General features: G+C 35.9%; 1 protein-coding gene across 1 annotated transcript in view; it reads left to right on the forward strand.

Annotated features, from left to right (window-relative positions):
• The window catches only part of EYS (eyes shut homolog), a 1,792,869-nt gene that overhangs the window by 170,041 nt on the left and 1,609,615 nt on the right, over positions 1-13,213 (forward strand). The window contains 1 exon segment of the mRNA XM_037844664.1: positions 8,681-8,795. Coding sequence (XP_037700592.1) covers positions 8,681-8,795 — 115 coding nt within the window.

Genomic DNA, 13,213 nt, shown 5'->3' on the forward strand with positions numbered 1-13,213 from the left:
TGCTATTGTGAATGGAATTTTTTTTTCTTGCTTTCTTCTTCTGGTTGTTTGTTGTTTGTGTATAGGAACACTGATGATTTTTAGGTGTTGATCTTGTACCCCATCACTTTGCTGAATCCATTTAACTCTAGGAGATTCGTTGTGGATTTTTCAGGATTATCTTTTTATAGGATTATATCATCAGCAATTAGGGAACTTTTTAATCCCTCCTTTCCAATGTGGATGCCTTTTACTTCTTTTTCTTGCCTAATTGCTATAGCAAGAACTTCCAGTACTATGTTCAATAACAGTGGTGACAGTGGGCATCCTTTTCTTTTTCCTGATCTCAGGGGGAAAGCTTTAAGTCTTTCACCATTAAGTAGGATGTTAACTGTGCAAACTCTCCTGTTGAGGAAAAGTCCTACTATTCTTAGTGTTCTAAGGGTTTTTGTCAAGAAAGGTTGTCAAATATATTTTCTGCATCAATTGAGATGACGTTTTTTCTTCATTCTGTTAATGTTACATTAATTGGTTTTCTTATATTGAAACAACATTACATACAAGGGATAAATCCAACTTGATCAGGGGGTATAATTCTTTTAATATGCTGTTGGATTCAGATTGCTAGTATTTTGTATTTTTGCATCATGTGGTACATTCATCAGGTTTTGGTATGAGGGTGAGGTTGGCCTCATAGAGTGAGTTAGGAAGTATTCTCTTCAATTTTTTAAAGAGTTTGGAGTTAAGTCATCTTGGAAAGTTGGTAGAATTCCTTTGTGAAGCCACCTGGTCCTGGGCTTTTCTTTACTGGGAGGTTTTTGATTACTCATTCAATTTCTTTTTCAGTAATTGGTTTGTTGAGATCTTCTGTTTCTTCTTGAGTCAATATAGGCAGTTTGTGTTTTTCTAAGAATTTTTCCACTTAATCGAGGTTATCTAATTTATTGGCATACCATTGTTCATAGTATTCCCTTATTGACCTTTTTTTTATTTCAGTGCAGTAGGTGGTAATGTCCCTGTTTTCCTTTCTGGTTTTCATTATTTGTATCCTCTCTCTCTCTTTTCTTGGTCTAGGTAAAAATTTGTCAATTTTATTGATGTTTTCAAAGAAGCAACTTCTAGTTTTGTTGATTCTCTATTTTTTTTTTTCTATTTCATGTATCTCTACTTTAATCTTTGCTGTATTCTTCCTTCTGCTCACTTTGGCTTTAGTTTGTTCTTCTTTTTCTAGTTCTTCCAGTTTTGAGGTTAGGTCTTGGTTTGACGTTTTTCTTCTTTTTTAATGTAAGCATTTAGAGCTATAAATTTTCCTCTCAGCATCACCTTCATTGTGTAACCTGTTTGTATGTTTTATTTTCATTTTCATTCACTTCAAGATATTTCCTAATTTTGCTTTGGATTTCCTCTTTAACCCATTGATTGCTTAAGAGTATGTTGTTTAATTTCCACACATCTGTGAATTTTCCATTCTCCCTCTGTTATTGATTTCTAGTTTCATTCCTTTGTCGTAGGAGAATACACAGTATATGATTTCATTGGGACTTGTTTTCTGACACAGCATAAAGTATCCTGGAGAATGACCCATATGCACTTGAGAATGACGTATATTCTGTTTTTGTTGGGTGCAGTGTTTTATGTTTGCCTGTCAGGTCTAGTTAGCTTAATGTAACAATAAAGTCTCTTGTACTTCTTTATTGATCATCTGGTTAGAAACTCTACCCACTATTGTTGGTGGTGTGTCAAAGTTTCCTACTATAATTGTATAACCCTCAAATTCTTCCTTCAAATCTGTCAGTATTTGCTACAAATACTTTGGGGTTTGCTGTTAAGGTGCATATGTATTTATAATTTTTACATCTTTGTCCCTTCTAACTGTTTGACTTAATGGCTATTTTATCTGATATTGCAATAGCTACCCCAGATCGCTCTTAGATACTACTTACATGGTGTTTTTTTTCCCATCCTTTCACTCTCGACCTACTTGTAACTTTGACTTTAACATGAGTCTCTTGCAGACAGCATATAGTTGGGTCTGCCTTTTGACTGGAGAGTTTTATCCATTTACATTTAAAGTCACTACTGATAAGGCAGTACTTTCTTCTGTCATTTTGCTATTTAGCCTTTGTGAGCCTATACCCTTTTTATTCCTCACTTCTTTTAATGCCTAATTTTATATTTATTTGTTTTTCTTGTCTCACATTGAGTACCTTCTAACTTCTATCTGGATTTATTTTTTCACTTCTTTCCTTGTGGTTACCGTGGGTTAAATTTTAAATCCTCAATGTAAAAACTCATATCTGGTTTGATACCAACTTAACTTCAATAGCATATACATATACTTTTTATATATATCCGTCTGCCCCCCCCAAGTTTTGTGCTTGTTACCACTTCTATCTTTGCATGCTGTTTATCCAAAAACATGCAGTTACCATTCCTGTTTTATGCATTTGCATTTTAGCAACTGTAGGAAATAAGAAGTGGAGTTACCCCAAAAATACACCATATTAATACTGGCATTTATAATTACCCAAATGATTACCTTTGCCACAGATCTTTATTTCTTTATCTTTCTTTGAACCACAGTCTAGTATTCTTTCCTTTCAGTCTGAAGAACTCCCTTTAGCATTGCTAGTAGAGCCAGTCTAGTAGTGATAACTCCCTCAACTTTTATTTATCTAAGTATGTCCTAATCTTTCTCCTGTTTTTGAAAAAGAGTCTTGCTGGATACAAAATTTTTGCCTGGTAATTATTTTCCTTCAGCATGTTAAGTAATTCAACACACTGCCTTCTTGACTCCATGATTTCTGATGAGAAATCAACACTCAATCTAATTGGGACTCCCTTGTACATAATACATTGTCTTTCTCTTGCACCTTTCATAACTCTCACATTGTCCTTTGCATTTGTTACTGTATTCAATACATGACAGGGTGTGCTGGTTTGGATGTATTATGTCCCCCAAAATGCCATTATCTTTGATGTAATCTTGTGTGGACAGACATATTAGTGTTGATTCAATCGTAATTCTTTGAGCATTTCCATGGAGATGTGACCCACCCAACTGTAGGTGATAACTCTGATTGGATGATTTCAACAGAGGTGTAGCCCCACCAATTTAGCATGGGCCTTGATTAATTTTCTAGAGCACTATATAAGCTCAGACAGAAGGAGCAAGCTTGCTACAGCTGAGAGGGACACTTTGAAGAATGCACAGGAGTTGAGAGAGTAGCTGCAGATGAGAGACAGTTTGAAGACAGCTGTTGAAAGCAGACTTTTGCTCTGGAGAAGCCAAGAGAGGAAAAACACCCCAAGAGCAACTAACAGTGATATTTTTGAGGGAATGCAGCCTAGAGAAGAATGTCCTGGGAGAAAGCTATTTGAAACCAGAACTCTGGAGCAGATGCCAGCTACATGCCTTCCCAGACGCCATTGGCCATCCTCCAGTGAAGGTACCCGATTGTTGATGACCTACCTTGGACACTTTATGCCCTTAAGACTATAACTTTGTAACCAAATAAACCACCTTTATAAAAGCCAATCCATTTCTGATCCTTTGCATTCCAGCAGTATTAGCAAACTAGAACATAGGGTATATTTTTCTAGATGTTTATCCTGGTTGGTGTCTTATGGGCTTCTTGGATGTGTATATTAGTGTCTTTTGCTAAGTTTGGGAAGTTCTCTGTCATTATTTCTTTGAATATTCTTTATTCCCCTTTCTCTTCTGAGATTCCCATAATGCATTTATTTTTATGCTTGATGGTGTCCCATAGCTGTCTTAGGCTATTTTCACTTTTAATATTTCTTTTTCTTTCTTCTTCTCAGGTTCTTCTCTTGTCTTCAAGTTCTCTGATTCTTTCTTCTGCCAGTTCCAATCTGCTCTTGAAACCCTCCTGCTTATTTTTCATTTCAGTTATTGTGATCTTCAGCTCCAGTAGTTCTGTTTGGTTCCTTTTTAAAATTTCTCTTTACTTAGACTCTCATATTGTTCATTCTTTGTTTTCCTGAACTCTTTTATTTATTTCTTTGTACTTGCCTTCATCTCCTTGAGCATTTTTAAGATAAGTTTTAAATGTTTTGTTTGGTATGTCCACAATCTTGTCTTATTCATTGATGTTTTCTGTGTTCTGTCCTGTTCCTTGGGTGGGCCATCATTTCTGTTTCTTTGTTTATCTTGCACTCATTTCTTGTACATTGTAAATTTTAATATTTTAAAAATGTTAACTCTGAAGTTTACTCCCTGGTATGTCTGTTTCTTGGTTATGTAACCAATTTGTGATAGGACAGAGATTTTCTTGGGCTTCACCCCTCTTATCAGGACAATAGGCTAATGCAGTGTGCAGGAGGTTCCTTACCTTTCTGGGCCTCTGTCTTGTCCTGGGCATTTGCTTGTTAGTTGTTCTGGAGTTCTTCTGTTTACAGGACTTTGGTTGTCCCTCTGTTTCCCAGGAGACAGATCACCTTCTCCTGGGTATTTGAAGTCAGCAAGCCTTTGTCCCAGACTATTCTCCTCTATTGTTTTTTACACTCCCTTCATTGTCTCAATCTGCTTTTGCCTGGAGAACAAATTCTGGGAGGAGGGACATGCTGGGGAGGGCTTTCCCAAGTCAGCATTTCCCAGTCAAAACAAGTCCTGGGACCCACAAGGGATGTGCTGACCTGCTCCAAAGTGCCCTGGGGAGGGGATGAGGAAGGACACTAAGAACTTCTCTGACAGCTCCCCATAGTTGAGCTTTCCTGGCCTTCCTAGCAAATGCAGCCCTTCAGCTAACTGTCCTCTACTTCCCTGAGGAAGTGCTGCATTTTTAAATCTCCACTGCCTCTGCCCTTCTCTGGAGAGGGTTGAAACTGTGCTGCTGCCACCTTTGTCTGGGGCAGGTTGAGACAACAGCTGCCCTTAGAGCCAGGACCCAGTGATCCACATTTCTTAATCAAAAGCTGTGATCAGTGATTGACTGTGCAACTGCTGTTCTTGAAGAAGAGGTTCATGCATTAGTTTTTTCATCAGCAGCTTCTCAGGGCCTGGACCCTGTGGCTCCCTGCCATAACAGTTTGGGATGATTGTTGATTGCTGCCACACGGTGCAGCAATTTACTGTAATTTATCTGCCTCATCCTCCTGCTCTTTCCTGGATACCGTTTAGTGTTATTCTGGTGTCTTGGGTGTCAAAATGGTTCCTTTGTACAGTTCCTGCCTGTTTAATAGTTGTTCTTATGGGAGGACTGAAGCTACCTACACTGCTATTTTCCCCAGAGAAGAATTCTTGTGGTCTTTTAAATAAATGACTCTGGCCTTATTGATTTTTCTCTTGATGTAAAGTTAAATTGGTGTAGTTTTTCACCTTTCATTTAAAATGAAAACATTGATGGTGATGGTAGCACAGCATTTTGGCTGTGGTTAATTCCATTGAATTGTATCTTTTGGAGAGGTTGAGATGGAAAATTTTATGTTGCGTACATGTTACCACAATTTAAAATGAAGAGTGACTCAAGAGACAATGACAATGAAATGCAATACATGATCCTGGATATGATCCAATAATATAGGGGAGATTACCAAAAAAACATAACATGGACAATTGAAAAAAATTGCAGTGTGAGCTCTATGCCTTATATCAATGGTAAATTCCTTGAACTTGATAGCTGTACTTAAGGTGTACTTGAGTGTCATTGTTTTCTGGAAATGTACATAGAAGTGTTCAGTGTTGGGAGAGGATGACTTATGCAAACTGATCTCAAATGTGTAGCAAATAGATATAGATAATAGGTAGATAGACAATAGATGATTGATGGAAACATAGAGACAAAATGATATAACAAATGTAACAAATGTGGCAAAGAGCTAATAGTTGGCAAATCTGGATATCTAGGGGGGCAGTATATTGAAGCTCAAAGCATTGTTTTTGTATTACTGTTGAAACTTCCTTGTAAGTTTGAAATTATTTCAAAATACAAAGTTTTTTAAAAATGAAAATGTTGGATAGTGTTCATGTTCTTAATAAAGACACTTTTTATTTTGGAATATTTTGTCTTATCATTGGTAATGTATAATTAGGGTAATGTAGCTTCTTTTGTATTTCTATTTGAAATATGAATGAAGAGTAGAAAACCTAAATAAAATGAAGGCTTTGAAAAATTTACTGTATTTGTAAATAAATTAGCTGTAGAAGGGCTCTGATAGTTATACAGACCATTTCTTACAAATGTATTGCCATCCTTCATTAATCTTTTAAATATTTTATTTCATTTATGTGCTTATAGTTAATTGTCCCCTTTTCTCCTTCTTTCTAATCTCCCTCTTAAATCTCAATTTTGAATTAATTTCTTGATTTTTGGGAGATGGTGTGATGGTACTCTGATTTGATTAGTTATATTAAGTATGGATTTTTAACCTATGTTATTTCAAATCATGCCTTCCTTATCTCATATGCCTCCATTTTAGTTTTTGTTAGTTTCTATGTTGCCTTCCTCATTTCTATTTGTTCATCATATTATTTTCTATGCTATATTTCTTAAAATCATATTTGTTTAAAATATTGGTCCTAATATGTTGATGCTTTTTGAAATTTCTCTTACCTATGCATTTTTCCCCATGAATGTGTTTCACCTATATTCTTGTAAAGTGAAAATTTTATTTTCACCTTTTATAAAAGCATTTCCTAAGAGGCTTTGTATTGTTCTTGATTTTTCTATTATTTTTCTTTCTCTGTTTGAAATTCCTAAGTGGCAAGAATACTGTTTACCAGCTGTCTTTCCCTGACAGAAGGCTGAATTAAAATGCCATTTTCCTTGTGGATGACATTAGGAAGCTCCTCTTAGATTTTAAGCCAATCACGGGGAGCCGTGGTGGGAGAGAGAGTGAGGGTTGATTGCCAGTAACCCAGCAGGGAGCTTCTGTCATTTGGGTTCCTTCTGTATTTGGTTTAAGTCCCTTTGGACCAAATATCATATGTGGCATTTGGGGGTTTGGGGGTCTTCTTCCAACTATGTAGTGAAAGTGGTAACTTTTCCATCCAATTTACTGACAAAAATAAAACTTGCATTTTTTTTTGGAAATAACTTTCCCAGAGTTGCTGCTGCCCCATCTTCACCCAGCAACTTGTTGAATGGTTCTCATTTAGTGGCTGAATATTGGTTCTTCATTAAATTTATAGTCTGACCTTGATTTTGGAAACCATACTACAGAATAATGTAAATTCAAGTACCACCCACTTCCTTAGTTGATCTTGATTAATTGAATTTATTACCATTCAAAAGGGATATTGAGATGCAGTAGCCACAACTTATGGATGTTTTGGAATATTCTAATGTGCCCCCTCTCTTCACACTAATAGGACAAAGTCTGGAATGGTACCCTTCAAAATAGTGTGGTTTGGGGACTGATTTATGGATCTCTAGATAGGCTTCCAGACTTAGAGAAGTAATATATCTTATCAGGCCCTTGACCACAGAGTAGCACAGGAAAATATGTTTAATGTTGGACCAAACAATTTTAGTAACAACTTTAACACTTGTAAGTGGCATGACCCAGGAAAATAACTCAATTTTTCTGAGTATATTTCCTCATTTCTATCAGTCATAATGTAAAGATTACTAGTATGTAGCTTATAAATATTGAATGAGAAATTAAGAAATTTTTTGTGAAAGTAATCAACCTAGTAGCTGACACATAGTAGGTAGTGAATAAATGGATGTTTTCCTGATATAAACAAGGGAATGATTCGTTCCACAAGGTGAAAGTACTCAGCTTTGTCTAGAACAACTGAGAAAGTAAATTACTAAAAAATTTTAATGTTCTATTGAAGTTAAACTATGCCAACAGAACCTTTGAATCTTTATTTCATGAAATTATTCCATGTTCTTAAAAAGACTGCAAAATAATCAATATATGGTTAAACTTATTTTGCTATAAAATCAGCTTGTAACAATGTAAAGTCTTGAAAATTATGTTTTTCTTAAAAGCTTTAATGTTTACTTTAGAGAGACACACCTTCCTTTCATTTAAGTGTTCTATTCACTTTATAATATAAAGTTTACTATATGTGATTGAAAGTGCAGGGAAATTTCTCACAAAATAATGAGACCAAGGGCAAAGGAAGCTAGAATACCTGTGTGTATTCTTTAACACATTTTGGGGTGGAACTAATAAACTAGTAGACTAGAATACAGATTGCTTTCTCAAGAAAAAATAGTAAGAAAGAAAAGGAAACATACAAAAGCTCTACAGTTAACCATGACAATGCTATTTTTCTCAACTTTAGATCTCTACACTATGTCTCAAAATCAAGTCTTAGCTCCTCATAGCATATCATCAGCATTAATGGCTCTACTAAAGCATTCAAAATCCCATTCGTCATTTTTTTTCATATTTCAGTAATGGTCTAATTTATTACAAAAGTTTTCCAAAACCTATATTTTATTGTTAAATATAAGTTTAGGAGAACATTGATTTTATACTTGAGTTCTCAAAAGACAATATTAAGATCATTCAATGAAAGGTGTAGTTTAACCTGATTCTCTATAAATAAAGCTTTTTCCCTTGCCAAGAATACCAGTATGAGACTAAATTATAATTGAAATATCATCTAATAATGTATATTATAATATAATTCAAATAAAGCATTATTATTTTTGGTAAATATTTAAGGGACTTTTGTGAAAACATTTAAATGCAATTGTTCTAATTTATACTGATGCCTTTATAGTTGTATGCCAGGATTTACTGGAAAAAACTGTGAGAAAGTAATTGACCACTGCAGACTGCTCAGCATCAACTGTCTGAGTGAAGGATGGTGTTTCAATATAATTGGAAGATTCAGAGTAAGTAATTTAATATGTGGCAAAGTAATTTAGCACTTCTAAACACAATGGCTTTGGGCAGTGTGCACTTCAAATGTGTTTACTTATCTTATGACCAGAGAAATACATCCTCATGTGTATATTTAAATGTGAGTTTTAGAAGCTTTAATAATAGAGATTTCACACTTATTTCTCTTAGGGATTATGTTGGACAGGACATTAATAAGTGTCTATAGAGTGTTTTTATTATGAAATAAATATATGGCAATTGAGTCCTGGTGATACATCTCCTTAAGGTAAAAACACTAATGCCTTAAATTCTTAAACTAGATGGGTAATAAAATTAGTCTATTAGTTGTTTGTCAAGGTATATAAAATATGCCTTATTTTTTTGGTGGTTAATCTTTGAAGTGACTTAACAGATAAAGAATGTGTTTACTAGACACAGTAAGGCATATCCTGCTACTTAGCAATTCCTCTTTCCATATGTCTATTTGAGAAATATATGTAATGAAAGAGACATAAACAATAATTTTCATCCCAAACTTGAAACAAACTAATATCTAATAGTAGGAGAATGAATTATATACATCTTGACATAGTCATATAAAGGAAATATAAAGATTGATTAAAATGATTGAAGAATAGCTACATGTATTAACATCTATAAATATCAAAAACATAATGCTGAACTTTTAAATTTTATTGAAGAATTATATGTACACCATGGTGATGATTATCTAGATTTTGAAACACAAGCAAATCCGTATTTTTATTATTGAATACCTATTTAACAAAAGTATAAATACATTAGTGGGAATTGTATACACCATCTTTACTAGGAGGGCTGCCTATAAACAGGGACAGAGAGTGAAATCAGGGAGAGTAGAGAAGACATTTCCACTGTAACTGAAATTCTTTATGTATTTAAAATTTTGGGGGTAAATAAGGATGGTAAGAACATGATGCTCATTATATCATTTTCTTTACTCCTTTGTAGCGTAAAATATTCTAATAAATATTTTAAAATAATGAACACCAAACTATGGAATGGGCCATTGGAAAATTCATTATTTGTTGATATTTCTGAAGGTATATTAGTAAATGTACACAAAATTATAGTTCTTATAGCTTCCTTATGAATTGATTGCTATGTTATTAAAAAGTGGACACAGATTTCCTATTTTATTCCTTAAAGTCTCTTTTACATGATATTACTATTAATATGGGAATCAACAAAATTTTGGCTAATATTTTCCTAGTATTATATTCCCTAATATAATACTATATATACTATATATAGTATAAAATACTATAATATAATAATGAATATTGAATTGTGATTTTTTTTTCTTGTGAATTGAATTGTAATGTTCTAGTCAGATTGTAGAATCAGGGTTAAATTAGCCTCATAAAAATGAATTGAGAGGAAGGGGCAAGATGGCAGCATAGAGATGATTGGAATTCAAGTAGTCCCCTGGAACAACTAATTATTTACAACTAGCCAGGAACAAATAGTAAATAATTTGGAATAACTGCTAGGGAACAACCAGGACTGTCCACACATTGTATAGCAACCTGGACTGGGAGGAATGCCTGAGATTGCTGCAAAGAATCTGTAAGTGAAAGCTGCAGAACTGTGCCAAGAGCCCCCTCCCCCCATGGCAGGCTAAGCTGCAGATTCTCACTGTGGTAGAAGGCAGCACTCTCCAACCGAGTGACTATAGCTCAGCTGAGCTCCAACTGGAGTTTTAATTAACAAATGTGGACTGCTGAATACAAGCTGCAAACCCCCAACAAGCAGACAGAGGCTTTTAGTGATGACTGACCTTAAAGAATCAGAAGACTCATCTGTCCCAGGAGAGGGAGCCCACAAGACCAGGTGTTACCTCTGGCCAATGAGTGAAAGTGGGGATCTGTGTACTGGCTCCAAAAGGGGGCTTTCTGTCCCTTTTTCTATCTCTCAACCTGAGGGACTCAGAGGAGAAAGCCTCAGCCATTTTCAGTTTGCAGTGCTCTGACCCAGACAGAGGTGGTGATAACAGAGTCAAAGAGACAATTCAAATGCAGATAACTCCCTAGGGGGTGTATCTTCCCTAAGAGTAAGGAGGCCCAGTTTTCCCTTCAGAACCAGACCCTAGAGCCAGGGGGAGAACAGCCAAAACAGAAACTGAAGGAGCCATATCTCCTTACCCCAGTCAGGAGCCACAGGTTGACAGGCACCACCTGCTGGGCAGGTTAGGAAAAGCACAGTGATTACAGACCTCACAGGGAAGTCTGACATTCTTCTAAGATACACCCTGAATATGACCCCATTCTGAGATCTGAACCCATGCTGGTCTGGGAAAATCTGATTGGGGTAACCAAGGAAACCAAATGCCTACACAACAGAAAACTACAATCTACACTAGGGAAAATGAAGATATGGCCCAGTCAAAGGAACAAACTTACACCTTGTGCCAGTTTAAATGTATTATGTCCCCCAAAACTCCATTATTTTTGATGCAGTCTTGTGTGGTCAGATGTATTGGTGTTGATTAGATTGTAATTCTTTGAGTGCTTACATGGAGATGTGACCTACCCAGCTGTAGGTGATAACTCTGGCTAGATAATTTCCATGGAGGCATGGCCCTGCCCATTCAGCTTGGGCCTTGATTAGTTTACTAGGGCACTATATAAGCTCAGACAGGAGTGAGCTTGCTACAGCCAAGAGGGACACTTTGAAGAACATGTAGGAGCTGAGAGAGGAGCTGCAACTTACAGAGATATTTTGGAGATGGCCTTTGAAAGCAGACTTTTCCTCCAGAGAAGCTAAGAGAGGACAAATGTCCCAAGACCAACTGAGAGTGACACTTTGAAGAGAGGCTGCAGCCTAGAGAGGAACATACTGGGAGAAAGCCATTTTGAAACCAGAACTCCAGAGCAGATGCCAGCCACATGCCTTCTCAGCTAATAGAGATTTTCTGAATGCCATTGGCCATCCTCCAGTGAAGGTACCTGATTGTTGATGCCTTACCTTGGACACCTTATGGCCTTAAGACTGTAACTGTGTAACCAAATAAACCTCCTTTCATAAAAGTCAATCCATTTCTGGTGTTTTACATCCTGGCACCATTAGCCACACTGGAACACACCTCAATCAAGATACAACTGAGATATTGTTTCATTTTCATGAAACAATCTTTTAAAGATTTTCAAAGAAATATGCTAAATCAAATAAAAAGATAAATCAGTGAGTTCTGGGAAGATATAACAAAAGACATGAAGGCTATAAAGAAAACACTGGGTGAACATAAGGTAGAAATCAAAAGTTTGAAAAAACAACTGGCAGAATCTATGCAAATGAAAGGCACAACATAAGAGATGAAAGACACATGGAGACATACAACAGCAGATCTTAAGAGGCAGAAGAAAACACTCAAGAACTTGAGAACAAGGCACCTGAAATCCTACACACAAAAGGACAGATAGGGAAAAGATTGGAAAATTATGAGCAACATCTCAGGAAATTGTATGACAACATGAAGCACATGAATGTACATGCCATGGGTGTCCCAGAAGGAGAAGAGAGGGGAAAGGGGGCAGAAGCAATAGTAGAGGAAATAGTCAATGAAAATTTGCCATCTCTTATGAAAGACATACAATTACAGATGCAAGAAGAATAGCATACCCCAAACAGAATAGATATGAATAGACCAATGCCAAGACACTTAATTATCAGATTACCAAACATCAAAGACAAAGAGAGAATCCTGAAAGCAGCAAGAGAATAGTGATCCATCACAAACAGAGGAAACTTGATAAGACTATGTGTGGATTTATCAGTAGAAACCATGGAGGCAACAAGGGAGTGGTGTGATATATTTAAGGTACTGAAAGAGAAAAACTGCCAACCAAGAATCCTATATCTGGTGAAACTGTCCTTCAAATATGAGGGAGAGTTTAAAATATTCTCTGACAAGCAGACAATAACAGAGTTTGTGAACAAGATACCTGCACTACAGGAAATACTAAAGGGAACACTACAGAAAGATAAGAAAAGACAGGAGTGAGAGGTTTGGAACTCAATTTTGGGTGATGGTAGCATAGCAATATAAGTATACTGAACAAAGGTAACTGTGAGTATGGTTGAAAGAGGAAGGTTAGGAGCATGTGGGACACCAGAAGGAAAGAGGAAAGATAAAGACTGGGACTGTATAACTCAGTGAAACCTAGAGTGCCCAACAATTGTGATAAAATGTACAAATACATTTTTACATGAGGGATAACAAATAAATGTCAGCCATGCAAGGTGTTAAAAATAGGGTAGTATTGGAGAAAATATACAATCAATGCAAACTAGGGACTATAGTGAACAGAAACATTGTATTATGCTTCCTTTAATGTAACAAAGGCAATATACCAAAACTAAATGCCTGTAAGAGGGGATATAAGGGAGG

This window comes from Choloepus didactylus, chromosome 7, assembly GCF_015220235.1.
Source record: "Choloepus didactylus isolate mChoDid1 chromosome 7, mChoDid1.pri, whole genome shotgun sequence".
NCBI classification, from domain to species: domain Eukaryota; kingdom Metazoa; phylum Chordata; class Mammalia; order Pilosa; family Megalonychidae; genus Choloepus; species Choloepus didactylus.